We start from the raw sequence: 17,074 nt of genomic DNA on the forward strand, positions 1-17,074 counted from the left end.
CAATGCCTGACTACTCTTTCTAAGAAGAAATTTATCCTAATTTCCAACCTAAAGCTCCCCTGGTGCAATTTAAGGCCATTCCCTCTAGTCCTATCCCTAGTTATCTGTGAGAAGAGGCTGACCCCTAGCTCCCCACAACTTCCTTTCAGGTAGTTGGAGAGAACAATATGTACAAAATAGCAAAATCAAACCTGATTGGGCAACTACTATAATCTCTGGTGTTTCCTAGCATTTAAGAGCTTAGATTTACAACCTTGCTTTTCTTAATGCACACATTTATAGTTTTCTAGGTTTTTTCGTTTTTGACAACAATAACAAACAAAACAACAAAAAAAGAAGCAACCCAAAACAAACAAACAAAACAGAAACTGAGGTTTCAGAGTTTTTTTTAATGATAGTTCTAGCAGTGTGACAGAGCTAACTGTTAGCTATCAGAAAAGTTATTTTCTCAAAGAAGAGGTGTAATTACAGGATTCATAATTAAATCCTGTGTGTTTTTTTTTTTTTTGAAGGGTGCAAGTGTACTGGTTCACTTTTCTCTTTGTCTCTTCATGCTTCTGTAGAGGTTAGATATACTGTAGACTTGGGTGATGCCAGCATGCAGTAAATGCAGTAGTTTTTGCATCTGCAGAGCTTGGGGATGTCTGGACCCAGTACATAGGCTCAAACTCTTGACCTTTTTTTCTTTCCTACCTTGGAAACTGGAGAAACTCCAGTCCTGTAAATTGTCTGTCCGATTACCTACTGAATTAATTAATGTACAACTCATTTACTTATGGTGACATGTACATTTTATGACTAGGTGTGTCAGGAGAGATGGTGAATTCAGAAGTGCAAAAGCCTTTTGATGATACTTCGGTGCTACCTGAGGTACAAATTTTACCCCGTACTTTTTACTTCTCAATATTGTATGCATCCATGGATATGGTAACTACTTGTAATTTCAGAAGCCCCAAAGAACAGTTTTTTGTTTTTGTTTTAGCGTCCCATAATAACAACTAGTTGTTGCAATGGTGTAGTAAGCTTTAACACATAGCTTTTTTTAATAGTTCCTGATAAATTATTTCTGCCCTCCAACCTGGTAGAATGGACAGCCTTTGCAACACAAGATACTGACTTATTTGTGTACTGGTGATCCATGCTTTATGGCCAGGATTTGTGACTGTTTTTGTCTTGTCATCTGTTTTGGGGGGTAGCAGAAAACTTTAAGATTAATATTTGGAAAAATTCAGGCACTTTAGACCAGTTGTTTTGTTTAGTATTCATACTTTGGAGATAGACACATACTGGAATATGGGTTTCTATATTATTTCTTAACCATGTTAAATGGGCAAGTAGAATAGGGGACAAAACCTCCTATTTCAGAGACTATGGATACAGTGTATAAGTCTAGTGGAATACATCTGAGAATCACAGGAGAACTGAGACATTTCAGAATCATACTATCCTGTAACCAAGAAAGAATGTGAAATAAGGGAACAGGAGGTTACATTTATGGTTTAATCCTCAAAACAGAGTCTTTCATGCTGCAGCTTCATAGGATCATAGAATGGCTTGGGTTGGAAGGGACCTTAAAGATCATCTAATTCCAACGCCACCCCGCCCCGCCATGGGCAAGGACACCTTCCACTAGACCAAGTTACTCAAAGCTTCATCCAACCTGGCCATAAACAATTCCAGGGATGGGGCATCCACAAATTCTCTGGGCAACCTGTTCCGGTAAACAAATAATATTTACTATTATCCTCATTGTAAATAATTTCTTCCCAATATCGAATCTAAATCTACCCTCTTTTAGTTTAAAGCCATTAGTCCTTGTCCTATCACTACACTCCCTGATAAAGAGTCCGTCCCCAGCTTTCCTGTAGGAAGTTTAAGTTCTGGAAGGCCACTGTAAGGTCTCCTCAGAGCCTTCTCTTCTCCAGGCTGAACAACCCCACCTCCCTCAGCCTGTCTTCATAGGAGAGGTATGTTCCAGCCCTTTGATCATCCTTGTGGCCCTCCTCTGGACTTGCTCTAATACAACCATGTCCTTATATTGTCCTTCTTACATATTCAGGAACTGAAATGACCTGAGGAGTCCTCCTGTTTTTAATAAGGGTATTGCACCTGCTAGCACAAGAAAGGGTAACCTTAAACTACAAAATGTGGAAAGCAGATACTTTGAGAACAATGAAAAGTGTCCTTTTGACAGGATTCAAAGGAAAATTGAAACCTTTTGTTGTGTTTTAGGCAAGAACAGATGGCTTTCCCAGGGGAAGTGAGCAGTTTACTGGGGAAAAATGTATGTCTGGAATTCTAGAATATCTTGCTGCAGAGAAACAGAAGGAGCTGTCAGTTTTGCTGCTGGAACTGAAAGAAGCCCAAGAAGAAATAGCATTTCTGAAAGGGCAGCTCAAGGACCCAAATAGTCAAACTTCTACAGTAAATGAAGCAGGAGAAGAAGCTAACCAGCTGGAAGATAATTCCCAGACACGGCATCTTGACAGGGAAGAGCAAAAGGCTTCAGATGCACAAAATGAGTTGATCAATAGCTCATTGCTGAGAGAAACAGAAATACAGCAAATTAGTGCACTTCAGGAAAACAAAACCAGTCTTCAAGAAGTGCCCCAGGGGAGTGCTGTTCATGACAGAAGGGAAATGGAAGCAACACAGGAAGTCTCTACAACAGTTTCAGAGCCTGGCACCTCTCAATGTGAAGAGCTGATAAAGCTGCAAAATCAAGTTACAGAACTGCAAATAATTCTGCAGAAATCAGAAGAATCCTATAAGAAAGATCTGGGAGAAAAAGATGAAGAAATAAATAGGCTAAACCAGTTGGCTGAGGAATACAGAAAAAAGATAGAGGATTCTGACAGTGCATTTTGTGTTTTGGCTGAAGAAAGAGATCAGCTCCTTTGTAAGGCGAAGGACCTTTCTACCATAACAGAACTGAAGGAGCAAGTGAAGCAACTGGAGGAAAATCTAGCTCTTTCAGAAAAGCAGAGACTGTCAGACAGTCAGAGCAGTCTTCTGAGAGAACAAATCCAAAGCCTAAAACATGAATTTAAATCCAAAGAGAGAAAAATTGAAGCTTTGCAAAAAGACTTGGATGAAGCACAACTTCAGCTTTCTGATCAGGACCTGCAACTAAAAGATATGAGAAGCCAGGTCCAGAACAAGGAATGTGAAGTACTTGATCTGGAACAACTTCTGAGGAAAAACACAGCTGAGATTGAAGAGCTTTCCCAAAGCTTAGCCTTAAAGGGCCTTGAAGCAGCAAGTCTAGAACAGCTTGTTGCCGAACGTACCAGGTGTATAGAGACCCTGCAACAAACCTTGTTTGAGAAAGAAGAACAGATGACAGAGATCAGTGTCAGCATGTCCGAGAAAATAGTACTGCTGAATGAAGAAAAATTTTCTCTAGAAACAGAGTTAAAGAGTCTCAAAGAGAAAACAAGCCTCTTATTAAAAGCCGAGGAGGAAAAAGACAAAAACATAAAAGCAAAAGATACATACCTGAACCGTGAATCATCTGAGCAGCAGTATGAGACAGAAGCAGCGTGTAAAGAAAGTGAGACATTAGTAAGTGAACTTGAACTTCTGAAAAAAGAAAATGAACAAGTGAAGCGGAAGCTGCAAGCAGCACTTGTTAACAGGAAGGAGCTCCTGAAGAAGGTTAGCAAATTGGAGAACGAATTAGTACAGCTGAGAAGAGAGGCTGAATCAGAAAACTCAGTGGCTCAAGAAGCTGAAGGAGGAGATAATACGACAATTAGAATAAGCCAAGAAGTGAATCTTGAAAGCCAGCCCAGAGAGGGATATCTAATTCAACTGCTTTCTGAAAAGGAATCTGAGTTGCAGAGCATCCAGAAGGACCTGCTGGATAAAGAAACTGCTGAAGCACAGTTACATGCAGTGACTGAGGAAATGAAGCAACGCTTGCAAGGAAAGACAAACATTGATTCAATTGAAGTTGAAATCACGGAAAGTCAGACAATTGCAGACAAACTGACTGAAACCGATAAAAGCCCAGAAGATTATGAAGAAAATGAAAAAAATTGTTCGGCAGCTACAAATCTTGAAGAAAACCAGAAGCCTGCTCTGAAAGAGAGGATTTCAACTCTTGAACAAGAAAAAGAACAACTTCAAAAAAAACTTCAGGAAGCCCTGGTGTCTCGCAAAGACACTATAAAGAAGGCTCAAGAAAAAGACAGGCATTACAGAGAACAGCTTAAACAGCAGAAAGATGATTACAACATCCTACAAGAACAATTTGATATGCAAAGCAAAGAGAAGGAAAGCATCCAAGCTCAGCTCAGACAACTCCAAGAACAGAGAGGATCAACAGAGAGTATTCCTGAGAATCAAGGTTGGTTGGATTCTTCATGCTTGGAAGCAGAAAATACTACAAACAGCAAGCTTATACAAGTTGCAGGTGTTTCTGGGGAAGAGTATAAGACAAAATTTGAGAAACTGCAGGTGGAAAAAGAGGAGTTGGAACATAAGGTCAGCCATATGGAAAATGAACTTGCTTGCAAATCAGAATTAGTCTTTCATTTGCAAGAGCGCATAGCACAGTTGTTTCCGGAGACAGAAGGACTGACTAGAACCTCTGACCAAGCTGAAGCTGACACAGCAAGACTTCAGACAGAACTGGAGGAAAGTCAAGTAAAAGTTTCTAGAGAAGGCAATCTGGAAGACCTGAAAACACTTATGCATCAAAAGGATGAAGAAATTAAATTCCTTAATTTGCAGTTAAGGCAGAAAAGTGAAGCTCTCATTAACGTACAGGCACAGTTGCTGGAAAAAGAAGATTCAGTCAAGAGACTCTGTAGTCAGTTTGAAACTCAAGCTCAGGTACATGAGGAACAAAGCAAGAGACTGCAAACTGAGCAGCCTGAAATTCAGCACAAGCAAGATGACAATGCAGAAACAGCTAAACAGAAGAATCAAATGCAGAGAAAGTTGCAAGCTGCACTTATTTCTAGAAAAGAAGCATTAAAGGAGAGCAAATCTCTGAAAGAGGAACTGGCAAATGCCAAAACTATTATTGAGAATCTTTCTGTCAAGTTGACAAATATGGAAAGCCAAATATGTGGCCATGTTAAAGAAACAGATAGTTTAACAGAAAAGTTAGTGGGTCTCACTGAAGAGCGAGAAAAACTTATTGCAGAAGTTGATAAGGTAGTTAGAGAAAATCAGAATCTTGATGGATGCTGTAAAAACCTTAAATTGACTCTAGACAGAGTTGTTCTAGAGAAGGAGAAGCAGGAGAAGGAGATGGAATCCCTGAAATGTTTTCAAGCTGCTGAGAGTTCTGAGTGGCGTGAGAAATACAGGGAGCTTCAGACAGAATATGAAACTCTCCTGCAGTCATATGAAAATGTGAGCAATGAGGTTGAGCGGATTCAGCGTGTTTTGGAAACTGTTAGACAGGAAAAGCAGGAAATTTTCATTAAGCTGAAAAGTGCTGAAGCAAAAAGAGAAGAAACAGATAAGCAGCTGCAGGAAGCTGGGCAGGAAATTGATGGAATGAAGGAGAAAATGAGGAAATTTGCAAAATCAAAGCAACAAAAGATCCTGGAACTAGAGGAGGAGAATGAGAAGCTTAGATCAGAGATGCATTCTACAGATGAGGATCTACACAGGACCAGAGATGTATCTTTATTTACAAATATTAGCCTGAAAGAAGATCTGGAGAGCTCTAGGAGGGATTATCAGTCTCTTTCTACTCAGCTTGAAACAGTAATGGCTGAAAAAGAGTCTCTTACTCAAGAGATCACAGACTTAAAGCATCACTTGCAGTTAACAGAATCCAAGCTGAAGGAAAGCAGAGAACTGATAGACAAGTATGTTGCCCAGAAGACAACAGCGGAAGAAACAAATCAGGCAGTTGTCATGCCACCACCTATGGAGAGGACTGAAAATCAAGTGGACTTAAGCTGTAGACCAAAATCTCCTAATGCAGAGCTGGAACAAAAAGCTTTTGAAGATAGTAGCTTATCTGAGGATCTTAATATCTATGTAAAAAAGATAGCTGAGCTCACAGAGCGAATCACAGAACTAGAAGATAATAGGAGGGCTTCAGAACAACAGCTGGGTGACATCCGCGTTTGTGTGGAGACTTTAGCAGGTGAGAAAAGGGCTTTAGAGACCCAAATGGAAGTGAAAGTCCATGAACTGAATATTCTCCAGGACACAGTAGCAAAGATGGAGCAAACAGTTCAAAACACAAAAGAAGACCTCATCAGGATGTCTGAACTGAAGGACACTCTAGAGGCTGAGAAGGATGATTTGGAAGAAAGGCTCATGAATCAGCTGGCAGAACTTAATGGGAGTATTGGAAATTATCAGCAAAATGCAACAGAGTTCCAAATTGAAAATGAGCAACTGAAACGTGAGCTTCAGAGTTTGCAGAGAATGATACATGAAGTAGAGGAGGAGAAACGTCAGATGGTAAAGGAGAATAGTAAAGCAAGTTCAGAAAAGCAAAAGGAATATTTAGAAAAGCTAAAAAACATGTGGAGGGGAGACAGTAGCACACATGTAAAGGAGCTTCAGGAATTGCTGAGACAGAAACAGCAGGAGATTAAGCAGCTGCAGAAAGACTGTATTAAAAGCCAGGAAAAAATTAGTAGTTTAGAAAGAACTGTTAAAGCTCTGGAATTTGTCCGGAGTGAGTCTCAGAAAGATCTAGAAGCAGCCAAAGAGACTTTAGCAAAAGCACTTGAAGACACCAGTAAAGCCCAGAAAGAGCTTGCTCTCTGCAGAGTAGTATTGGATGACACACAGAGTGAGGCAGCAAGGGTTCTAGCAGAGAGTGTCAAAGTAAAAGAAGAGTTACGGGCAAACAAAGAGAATATTCAAATTCAAATGAAGAAAAAAGATGAGGACTTTGAAAGAAGACTGGAACAGGAGAAAAACAAGCACTCAAAGGAAATCAAGAACATGGAAGAAAAGCTGGCAACTTTGCAGAGGGAGAAAGACTATATGGAAACAACTGTTCGTGATGTTCAAGGCTCTTTGACAACAAAGGATCAAGAAGCCAAGGAGTTGGAAGGCAACCTAAACAAAACACTAGCCCAACTTGCAGCGTTCACCAAGAGCATGTCTTCCCTTCAGGATGACAGGGATAGAGTGATAGATGAATCCAAAACATGGGAGAAGAAATTCACAGAAACTATTCAAAAGAAGGAGGAAGAAATACGTTCAAAAGAGGAAATGTGTGTTATGCTAAAGGACCAGATGAAGCAGATGACTATACATATGGAAGAACTTCAGATTCATATATCCAGGTAAAGAAGGCGATAATGACTAAGCTGGTATTAATGTATTTCCTTTTAAGAAGCAGCAGCCAGAGGTAAGGAAGGACTTCCACTTCCTTTTGCAACATACTGTAAAGAAAGAATTATGATTACATAAATATGTTAAATGTGACAATTCGCAAAATTAATGAATACCTAAGATGGAGAGCAGAATTATTCTTCCTAAAAAAACATAATTAGGCTCATCTCTTGGATCACTTGCATTTGAACAGAAAAGAGGTTTGGAGTTCGGCTGTAGGGAGTTAGTATGTATTTGTTGAATGCACAAAGATACAGGGGGATTAACACTGTGAACTATTCCCCCTTCTCATCATGAGAGTATTGCTGTTAGATCTATTCCCTGTAACAGGCAGTAGCCAACTGAGTACTATCCGGAGTCTTTAGTACTCTGAAATTTGAAATATTCTTTTGCATCATATTGTCACTCCTAGAGATTAAACTTGGCAAGTCAGTAGAGGGTTGGGATACATAATTCCAGTTTAATCCCAAATTAGATTTTGAGGGAAAGATGGAGCAAGAGAAATATAACGAAACGCATATCTTTTATTTTCCAAAATTAAAAACCAAACCATTCTTTCATGAGGAAAATTGTTTGACAAAGTTTGCAATCAAAATGCTCTATTTTTGTATGCTGGAAAGTGAAATGAGTATCAAGCAACTGAGAACAGCAACTTCGTTGATTTATATTTCCTAGATGAAATGGGTGAGAGAAAGGAGTATTTTGATGAAAAGGTCATAATACTCAACATCTAACCTTCACAATTTTTGACAATATTGACATAAAGATTTATTTCACTGAACACTGAAAAATATTCAGAATCACAGAATGTTTGAGGTTGAAAGGGACATCTGGCATATTGTTTTCAGGAAAACTGACTTTGGCTTCTTCAAGGATCTGCTTGGAAGAGTCCTATGGGATAAGGCTCTGGGAGAAAGAGTGGCCCAAGAAAGCTGAATGATATTCAAGGATCACCTCCTTCAGGCTCAAGAGCAGTCCACCCCAATGAATAGAAAGGCAAAAATGCCAGGAGGCCTGCATGGCTAAACAGGAAGCTCCTGGCCAAGTACAAACACAAAAATAAGCTTGTAGAGGGTGGAAGCAAGGATGAGTAACCTGGGAAGAATACAGAGACATTGTCTGAGCATTTAGGCATGAAGTCAGAAAAGCTAAAGCCCGAATGGAATTGAGTCTGGCCAAGATCATTAAAAGGGCTTATATAAGTACACCAGTAATAAAAGGAAGACTAAGGAAAATGTGGGCCTGCTGCTGTATGAAATGGGGTACCAGGGTACCCAGGACAGGGTAAAGGTACACAGGCTGAGGTACTCGGATGCATTCTTTGCCTCAGTCTTTACTGGCAAGACTGCCCTTCAGGAATCCCAGGTCCCAGAGACTAGAGTGAAAGGCCAGAGCAAGGAAGATGTACCAAGAAAGAGGATCAGATTGTATCAGGTTTAAGCAAACTGGGCATTCATGGGGCCCATTCACTGTGGGCCGTGATGGAATACACCTATGAGTGCTGAGGCAGCTGGCAGATGTCATGGCAAGGACACTCTTGATAAACCTTGATTGATCATGGTGAAAGGAAGAAGTGCCTGACGAGTGGAGGAAAGCAAGTATCACTCCTATCTTTAAAAAGAGCAGGGAGGAGGACCCAGGGAACAGGCCTGGCCAGCGTCACCTCAAACCCTAGGAAGATGATAAAGCAGCTAATCCTGGAAACCATTTCCAGGCACATGAGGGACAGGAAAATCATAGAATCATAGATTCGTTAAGGTTGGAAGAGACCTCCAAGATCATCTGGTCCAACCATCCCCCTACCGCCAATATTAGTCATTAAACCATGTCCCAAAGTACCACATCAAACCTTTCCTTAAACACCCCCAGGGATGGTGACTCCACCACCTCCCTGGGCAACCCATTCCAATGCCTAACTATTCTTTCTGAGAAGAAATTTCTCCTAATTTCCAACCTGAACCTCCCGTGGCACAACTTGAGGCCATTCCCTTTAGTCCTATCCCTAGTTATCTGGAAGAACAGGCCAACCCCCAGCTCCCTATACCTTCCTTTCAGGTAGTTGTAGAGAGCAATAAGGTCTCCCATGAGCCTCTTCTGCTCCAGACTAAACAATTTCAGTTCCCTCGGCCACTCCTCATAGGACTTGCGTTCCAGACCCTTCACCAGTTTTGTAGTCATTCTCTGGACATGCTTCAGGGCCTCAATGTCTTTCTTGTAGAGAGGGACCCAAAACTGAACACAGTACTCGAGGTGTGGCCTCACCAGAGCAGAATACAAGGGGACGATCACCTCCCTGGTCCCGCTGGCTACACTATTCCTGTAACAAGCCAGAATGCCATTAGCCTTCTTGGCCACCTGGGCACACTGCTGGCTCATGTTCATGAGGAACACTTACCATGGATTTACCAAGGGGAATTCATACTTAACTGATTTTATAAGCTTCTACAAAGAAATGACCAGCCTGGTAGATGAGAGGAGAGCAATGGATATTGTCTACTTTGATTTCAGTAAGGCCTTTGACACTGTCTCGCATAAGATCCTTATAGACAATTGATGTACAGTCTGGATGAGCAAATAGCGAGGTGGGTTGAAAACTAGCTAAATGGCTGGGCCCAGAGAGTGATGAGCAGTGGCACAAAGTCCAGTTGGAGGACAGTAACTAGTGGTGTAGCCCAGGGGTCAATACTGGGTCCAGTCTTATTTAACATCTTTATTGATGTGCTAGATGATGGGGCAGAGTGTACACTCAGCAAGTTTGCACATGACACAGAACAGGGAGGAGTGGCTGATACTCCAACAAGGCTGAGGGGAGACCTCATTGCTCTCTAAAGCTACCAGAAAGGAGGTTGCAGCAAGGAGGGTGTTAGTCTCATTTATCAGGAGACAAGTGATAGGATGCAAGGAAATGGTCTCAAGTTGCACAAGCTTTAGGTTGTATATCAGGAAAAATTTCTTCATGGAAAAGGAGGCCAGGCATTGGAACAGGCTGCCTAAGGAAGTGCTTAAGTAACCATCCCTGGAGGTATTTAAGAGACACATGGATGTGGCACTTAGGGACATGGTTTAGTGGTGGACTTGGTAGTAGTGTTAGGTTGATGGTTGGACTTGATGATCTTAAGGGTCTCTTCCAATATAAATGACTCTATGATTCTATAATTACATTAGTCAAGACACAGTGGTCCTCTCTAGAACATGCAAATATTATGCCCTTTTCATTCCAAGCTACAGCTTGTTTCATCTGCAGTCTTTTATAGGAGAAATTCATTTCCATGCACAGCGAGGCTCAGATTTTGTTTGCTACTTAAGGTGTGTACCATTCTATGATTATGTTTGTCAGAGGGTCATACTGCCATCCAGCAGGACCTGGACAGGCTGATAGAAACCCCATGAATTTCAACAAAGAAAAGTATAAAGTCCTGAACCCGGGGCAGAACAACTCCAGACACCAGAAGACGCTGGGGTGTGCCCAGTGACAGGACAAAAGGCAATGAGCACAAACCGGAACGCAGGAGGTGCCATCTGAACATCAGGAAACACTTTTTCCCTGTGTGAGTGACCAGGCATTGGCAAAAGCTGCCCAGAAAGGCTGTGGAGTCTCCAACCTTGAAGATCTTCAAAAGCCATCTGGAAATGGTCCTGTGCAACTTGGTCTAGGTGTCCCTGCTTGAGCAGAGGGGACATGAAAATCAAGAGTTGTGAGCTTCCTTTTCCCCCCCTCCTCCCTGTCCTTGGGATCCTTAATTCCACTGTCTCATGGTCACTGCAGTCAAGGCTGCCTTTGACCATCACATTCCCAACAAGCCGCTTGTTGGTGTGTATGAGGTCCAGAAGAGCGCCTGATACTTTAAATTTTAAATTGAGGGAAGCTAATAATCTGGATATTTCTAGATAATTTTCTTACAGTAAAACTAATGGTGTGGCTTTTCTGTGTGGTTTTGAATACTGAGATACTTCATTGATTTGTGACTGACTTTCTTTTCTCTGTTTTCAGGCTGGAATGCAATAAGAAAGACTGGGAATCTGAATATAAGGAGGAGATTCAGCATCATCAAAAGACATGCGAAATATTGCAGGCAGAAAAAAAGGAGCTTTTAACTCAGCTAGAAGGGTCTCAGAAACTGTACAAGGAGTCTCAGAATGAACAGCAGAAACTGGAGTCAGAAATCCAGAGCCTGAGAGACCAACTTGCTGACTTGCAGAGTTCCTTTGCCAGATGTGAATTGGTCAGAGAAGAGCTGGAGAGTATGGTCAAGCAGCAAGAGACCAGTATCCAGAATTTTAAATTCAGCTGTGAACAGCTTGAGGCTGATCTGCGGGCTTCCAAGGACTTAACAAATAAGCTGCATGAAGAAACCAGTGCCAAAGATCAAAAGATCATTAGTTTGCTGTCTGCCAAGGAAGAAGCAGTTACAGCAGCTCTATCTGAATTACGGCAGCAATATTCTGAAGAAATGACGTTGATGGAGGATAGGCTAACTAAGGAGGAAGAAGATAAAAAAGCCTTGGAAAATGAGAAGAACAAATTTCTTGACAAACTTGATCATCTCACTGAAAAGATTAAGATAATTAGAGAAGAAAATAAGCAGCAGAAGGCACAACTGGAATCCTTCACCAAATCCATGTCATCTTTGCAAGATGACAGAGATCGTGTACTGAGAGACTACGAGCAACTTGAGGAACGTCATCTTGTTGTAATCTTGGAAAAAGACCAACTAATTCAAGAGGCTGCAGCTGAAAATAATAAACTCAAGGAAGAAATCAGAAGTTTTCATAGCCAGATGGATGACCTCAACTCTGAGAATGCCAAGCTGAGTGCAGAGCTGGTGCGGTACAGAGAAGATCTGAACCAAGTAATTTCAATAAAGGACTCCCAACAGAAACAACTTCTCAAAACACAGCTTCAGCGGATCCAGACTCTGGAAAAGGAGAAGGCAATAGTAGAAACACAGCTGAAGGAGTCTGAGCATACTCAGGATAATCTCAGGAAGTGCATGGAAGTCTTGAGAGAGGATAAAGTCAGTATGTCTCAAGAGGTTGAAACCCTTACATCCTCTCTGTCCCGGGTACAGAGTGAGATGGCAGCATTATGTGAGGGGGGTCCTATCATGGAGTGTCAAGCACAACTGAAGGCCCGACAGGAAGAGGCACAAGAACTGAATCATAAGCTTGCCCTCTCACAGAAAAGAATAAGGGAACTTGAGGGAGAACTAGTATGTGTTCAAAGGGATGCAGCCAGAAGAGTGGGAGAGGTTGAAGACAGGCTTAAAAAGGAATTAAAGTACCTGCATCATGATGCAGGGATAATGAGGAATGAAACAGAAACAGCAGAGGAGAGAGTAGCAGAGTTGGCACGGGACCTGATGGAAATGGAACAGAAATTTCTTGCAGTTACAGATGAAAACAAAGATCTGAGAGCCCAAATTCAGTCTTTTGGGAAGTCCATGAGCTCTCTTCAGGATAGCAGGGACCAGGCCAATGAAGAGCTTCAAGTTTTGAAACAGAAATACTCTGCAGACTTGGAGGAACAACAGAGTCTAGTGCAGGAGCTTCAGAAAAAGATGGTTCAGTTACAAGAGGAGCAAAATTCTACTGCCAGGGACCGAGACACATTGAGGTCTGAGCTGACAGAACTGCAGAAAGCTGCTGATGAAAGAGGTCTCTTGGCCCAGATTGAGAAACTTTATAAGAAGCTCAGAGCCAAAGATGATGAGCTTCTCCATTTGTCTTCAGAACTGGAAGGCTCTTCCAACCAAGTCAAATCTTTCTCCAAGGCAATGGCAAGCCTGCAGGATGAAAGAGACCGTCTGCTGAATGAATTAGACAAAACGCGTAAGATTGAAGAAGCAAAGCAGCGAGCAGAAGGGAGCACTTTGACCACTCCTTCAGAAGTGCAGAGTCTTAAGAAGGCACTGTCCTCCTTGCAGAACGACAGAGACAGATTAGTACGTCCTTGTTTTCTCTTCTTGCTCTTATTTAAAGCTCCGTAGGAGATTAGGATCTTCAGAATTCATCACATTTAATCTGTCATTCACAGTGTTAAAAATGGATCATTGTCCTTGCAGAACCACAGTTATCGCTGAGGTTGGAAGGGACCTCTGGAAATCAAGTCCAACACCTCTGCTTAAAGAGGGTCAGCTAGAACAGGTTGCCCTAAACAGTGTCCACTCAAGTTTTGAGTACCTCCAGTGGTGGATATTCCACAAGTCCTCTGGACAACCTGTTCTTTCATGTATCTGGAAATGGTTTCAAGGATTTGTTGCTCCATCACCTTCCTAGGGATTGAGGTGAGGGTGACCAGCCTGCAGTTTCCCACATCCTTCTCCTTGCCCTTCTTGAAGGTAGGGATGATACTTCTTCCAGTCTTCAGAAACCTCTACTGATCACCATGATATTTCAAAGGTAATTGAGAATTGCCAGTGACCTCATTGCTTGTGGGTGCACTCCATCGGATCCCATGAACTTAGTATGTGCCATCTATCTTACCCTCTCTGACATAAGGAAGCTTAATTATGATTTCATAGTTAACTTTGCAAAGTAGTTTCTCTTATTAGTTTCTTTTAAAACATGGAACCGTAGAAGTAAGGTATGTGTTCCCTGTTAGTCTGTCATCTGTGGAAGCTCGTGTATTTGTCTTTGCTATAGTCTGCTAGTAATCTAAAACAAGGGGCGGTTTCTCCTCTTGATTTCTGATTCTCAAGACAGGTACAAGACATTGCAACTTCATTTTAATATCCTTGCTTGCATACTTATTGTGTCTGTCTGTGTGTATTCTCTGACACAATGCAGCTCAGTGAGTTTGACTTCTAGTTGCTGCTCAGATGACAGACTTTTACCATCGTTTTCCACTGATGCTTGGTCTTAGTTTTCTCTTTGTTCTGTTAATTCACAACATACTTTGTGATACTGTATTAAACACTTCTTTTTTTTTTTTTTATAGAATCACAGGATGGCTCAGGTTGGAAGGGACCTTAAAGATCATCTAGTTCCAACCACCTGCCATGAGCAGGGATGCCTCCCACTAGATCAGGTTGACCAGGGCCTCATCCAGCCTGGTCTTGAACACCTCCAGGGATGGGGCACCCACAACCTCTTTGAGCAACCTGTTCCAGTGCCTCACCGCCTTCTGAGTGAAGAACTTCCTCCTAACCTCTAATCTAAATCTCCCCTCTTTTAGTTTAAAACCATTGTCCTTTGTCTTGTCATTATCTGAGCAAAAAGTTTCCCGCCATCTTTTTTATAAGCCCCCCTTAAGTACTGAAAAGCTGCAATGAGGTCAGCCCAGAGCCTTCTCTTCTTTAGGCTGAACATCCCCAGCTCTCTCAGCTTGTCTTCTTTGGAGGAGAGGTGCTCCAGCCTTCTGATCATCTTCGTGGCCCTCCTCACAAAGGACCATTTTTGTCCATTTAATATCTCAGTTATTTGTAGACTTATGTCTCTTCTACTACTGTTTTGTTGAACTTACATACCTCTGTAGCACTGCTAATACTAAGAGAGAGCCTTAGTAGAGAGATCTGGCTCATTAAGTACTTCTATGTCTCCAGACTCAGTCATGTCATCTAGACCTCAAAGACTGGTTGCAATGTAATGACAACTTATTCTAATTCCAGTCAGAGTAGACTGTTGGAAGGATTTTAGTTCCTCAGGGCCCTAGTTTACACTAAGTACCATCTTCAGGATTTATTCTTAACCAGCTCCTTCTATCTCACTTTATGGTTTCCTCTGAATACGTAAATTAATGTTGTAGTCCAGGGTCTTTTTGTTGATGTGTGTCAAATCTTCAGGGAAGGTTTCAAAACTCACTATGCTGTTATTCACAACAGAATTCTCTGATTTTTTTTTTTTTCTGAGCATTTCTTAGTAGCCTGTTGTAATCACTGATGTCAATTTCTAGTTTCTCTGTCATTTGAACGTGACTTTTTCTCCAGATGCCACAGTGACAAATGTTCTTAAACGCTTGGAAATAATAAACATAGCTGCTTGCTCAGTTGTCATGCACACTGATATTTCCCTTTAATTAAAGGTAAGAGAGTTGAAGAATCTGCAGCAGCAATACATACTAGTTGGGATAGAATCAGCTGAAAACTCTCGCTTAAAGGCACAAGTACAGGAATATCAGCAAGAAGCAGATAAACAGCACCATCTCCAAGAGCAGCTGGAGCAAGAAAGTATTTTCTACCAGCAGGAGCTCCAGCAGCTTAGGTGAGAATTATCTTCTTACTGTCTCAGAGATGTTAATGTATCATTTCTTTCTTTCCAAATGCCATTGTGGGCAGAAGGCAAAGAAAGCATTGAGTACCTCAGCCTTACATGTGTCTACTGTCACGAAATCACCTGCCCTATTCAGGAGTGGGCACACATTTCCCTTGTTCAGCAATTTACTTCAGGCTTAGGGTGGAGATTTACGGCCTGACATACTGGAAGGAAGAGCCTTTGTGAAATAGTTAGTGGCCTTTTAATTTTTATTTCCTTCCTCCTGTGGTGGCCAATGTTACCTGCTTCAGAGGAAACTTAAGCTGTTTCTTTTATTGGAATTTATTTATATATAATTATAGCACTCTCCATTCAAAGCTGATAATAGAATGAACACCCTTTATTATCTTTCTGATATCATTGTATAGAAAATACTCATTTTGTGTGACTGTCTAATCCATTGTTTCGCTTGCTTTACATCTTGTATTAAAAAATGTCTGTAATTTAAGTCTAGTAAGTTGTCATCCCCCATTGGACTAAAACTAATCAGACAAATAGGCTCTGTGCTAAAAATGGGGAAAAAAATGTTTCAGATACTTCAGAGATCCTGAAGAATGACTGCAAGAATGACTGAACCTGGAGTGAAAGGGGGAGGAGGGGGAGGAGCAGGGGGCATTTGGTAGAAAGATGTATGGCTTATCTTTTTCCAAAGTTATATAACAGCTTTTAGTGCTCCTTTTCCCTTCCCCACAAATCTGACCTCCAAACTAAACAGATCTCATTAAGTGTGAAGCAGCTTACAAATTTTATGTATCACCTGATAGAAGAAAAGGGTTATTTCTTGGATAGCTTTTACAACACAAGTGATACTAAGGCCCCAATTCTGCATGTTGTGATCCATGCTGTGGTTCTTGTGCATATGTGACTGAGGCAGTGCTAATGTTACAATGACAAGAGGCATTGTTAATAGCATCCTAGAAAAAAGCTTTGTTCAGCAAGAACAAGACAATGTCCAGGAATACCAAAACTATGAGCCTTGAACAATCTGCACTGTTGAGCCGAATGGAGAACACTTCCTTAAACTTGCTTTTAAGGTTCCTGTACTTCAGTGGTTTTTGTTTCGGTTTGTCTTCATTATAAAACTTCTTATCTGGCATGGAATAGTGGTAGGAAATAGTTGTAATCCTTCTTGTCTCATTCTAAGCTGGGTGCCTGGATGTCATAAGCAATACTAGTAACTTCCTGGTAACTTCCTTTGCATGGTGCTTTGCAGGCAAGAGAAAATTACTTGGGAAAAGCAGATCGGCAGCATCAAAGAGCAGTACCTGATGGTCATAGCAGAAAAAGACAAGCAGCTGAGCCATTTACAAAAGATCATGCAAGAAATGAGGCTGCCCCTTACCAAGTTTCAAACTGTAGAGGAGCAGTACCAAAAGAAGGTGAGTAGAAATATACAGATTCTGTACTGCATGAAAAGGTGAGGTTTGAAATTCAGCCAAAGTAGCGTGTGTTGCTTGTATTTAGATCTTGGAGATCAAACATTTTCCAGACTGTAGTA

General features: G+C 41.4%; 1 protein-coding gene across 23 annotated transcripts in view; it reads left to right on the forward strand.

Annotated features, from left to right (window-relative positions):
- Positions 1-17,074, forward strand: part of GOLGB1 (golgin B1) — a 70,417-nt gene that overhangs the window by 38,321 nt on the left and 15,022 nt on the right. For 13 of the 23 annotated variants that reach the window (XM_035569330.2, XM_035569329.2, XM_035569331.2 and 10 more), the window contains 5 exons: positions 803-870; positions 2,233-7,277; positions 11,318-13,268; positions 15,347-15,525; positions 16,790-16,955. In XM_035569330.2, the coding sequence (XP_035425223.1) occupies positions 803-870; positions 2,233-7,277; positions 11,318-13,268; positions 15,347-15,525; positions 16,790-16,955 (7,409 nt within the window). Of the gene's footprint in view, positions 1-802; positions 871-1,925; positions 1,968-2,232; positions 7,278-11,317; positions 13,269-15,346; positions 15,526-16,789; positions 16,956-17,074 lie in introns of all 23 variants that reach the window. The other 10 variants (XM_050708196.1, XM_050708197.1, XM_050708199.1 and 7 more) reach the window with 1 other exon arrangement.

The sequence above is a fragment of the Cygnus atratus genome, chromosome 1 (genome assembly GCF_013377495.2).
Source record: "Cygnus atratus isolate AKBS03 ecotype Queensland, Australia chromosome 1, CAtr_DNAZoo_HiC_assembly, whole genome shotgun sequence".
Taxonomy (NCBI): domain Eukaryota; kingdom Metazoa; phylum Chordata; class Aves; order Anseriformes; family Anatidae; genus Cygnus; species Cygnus atratus.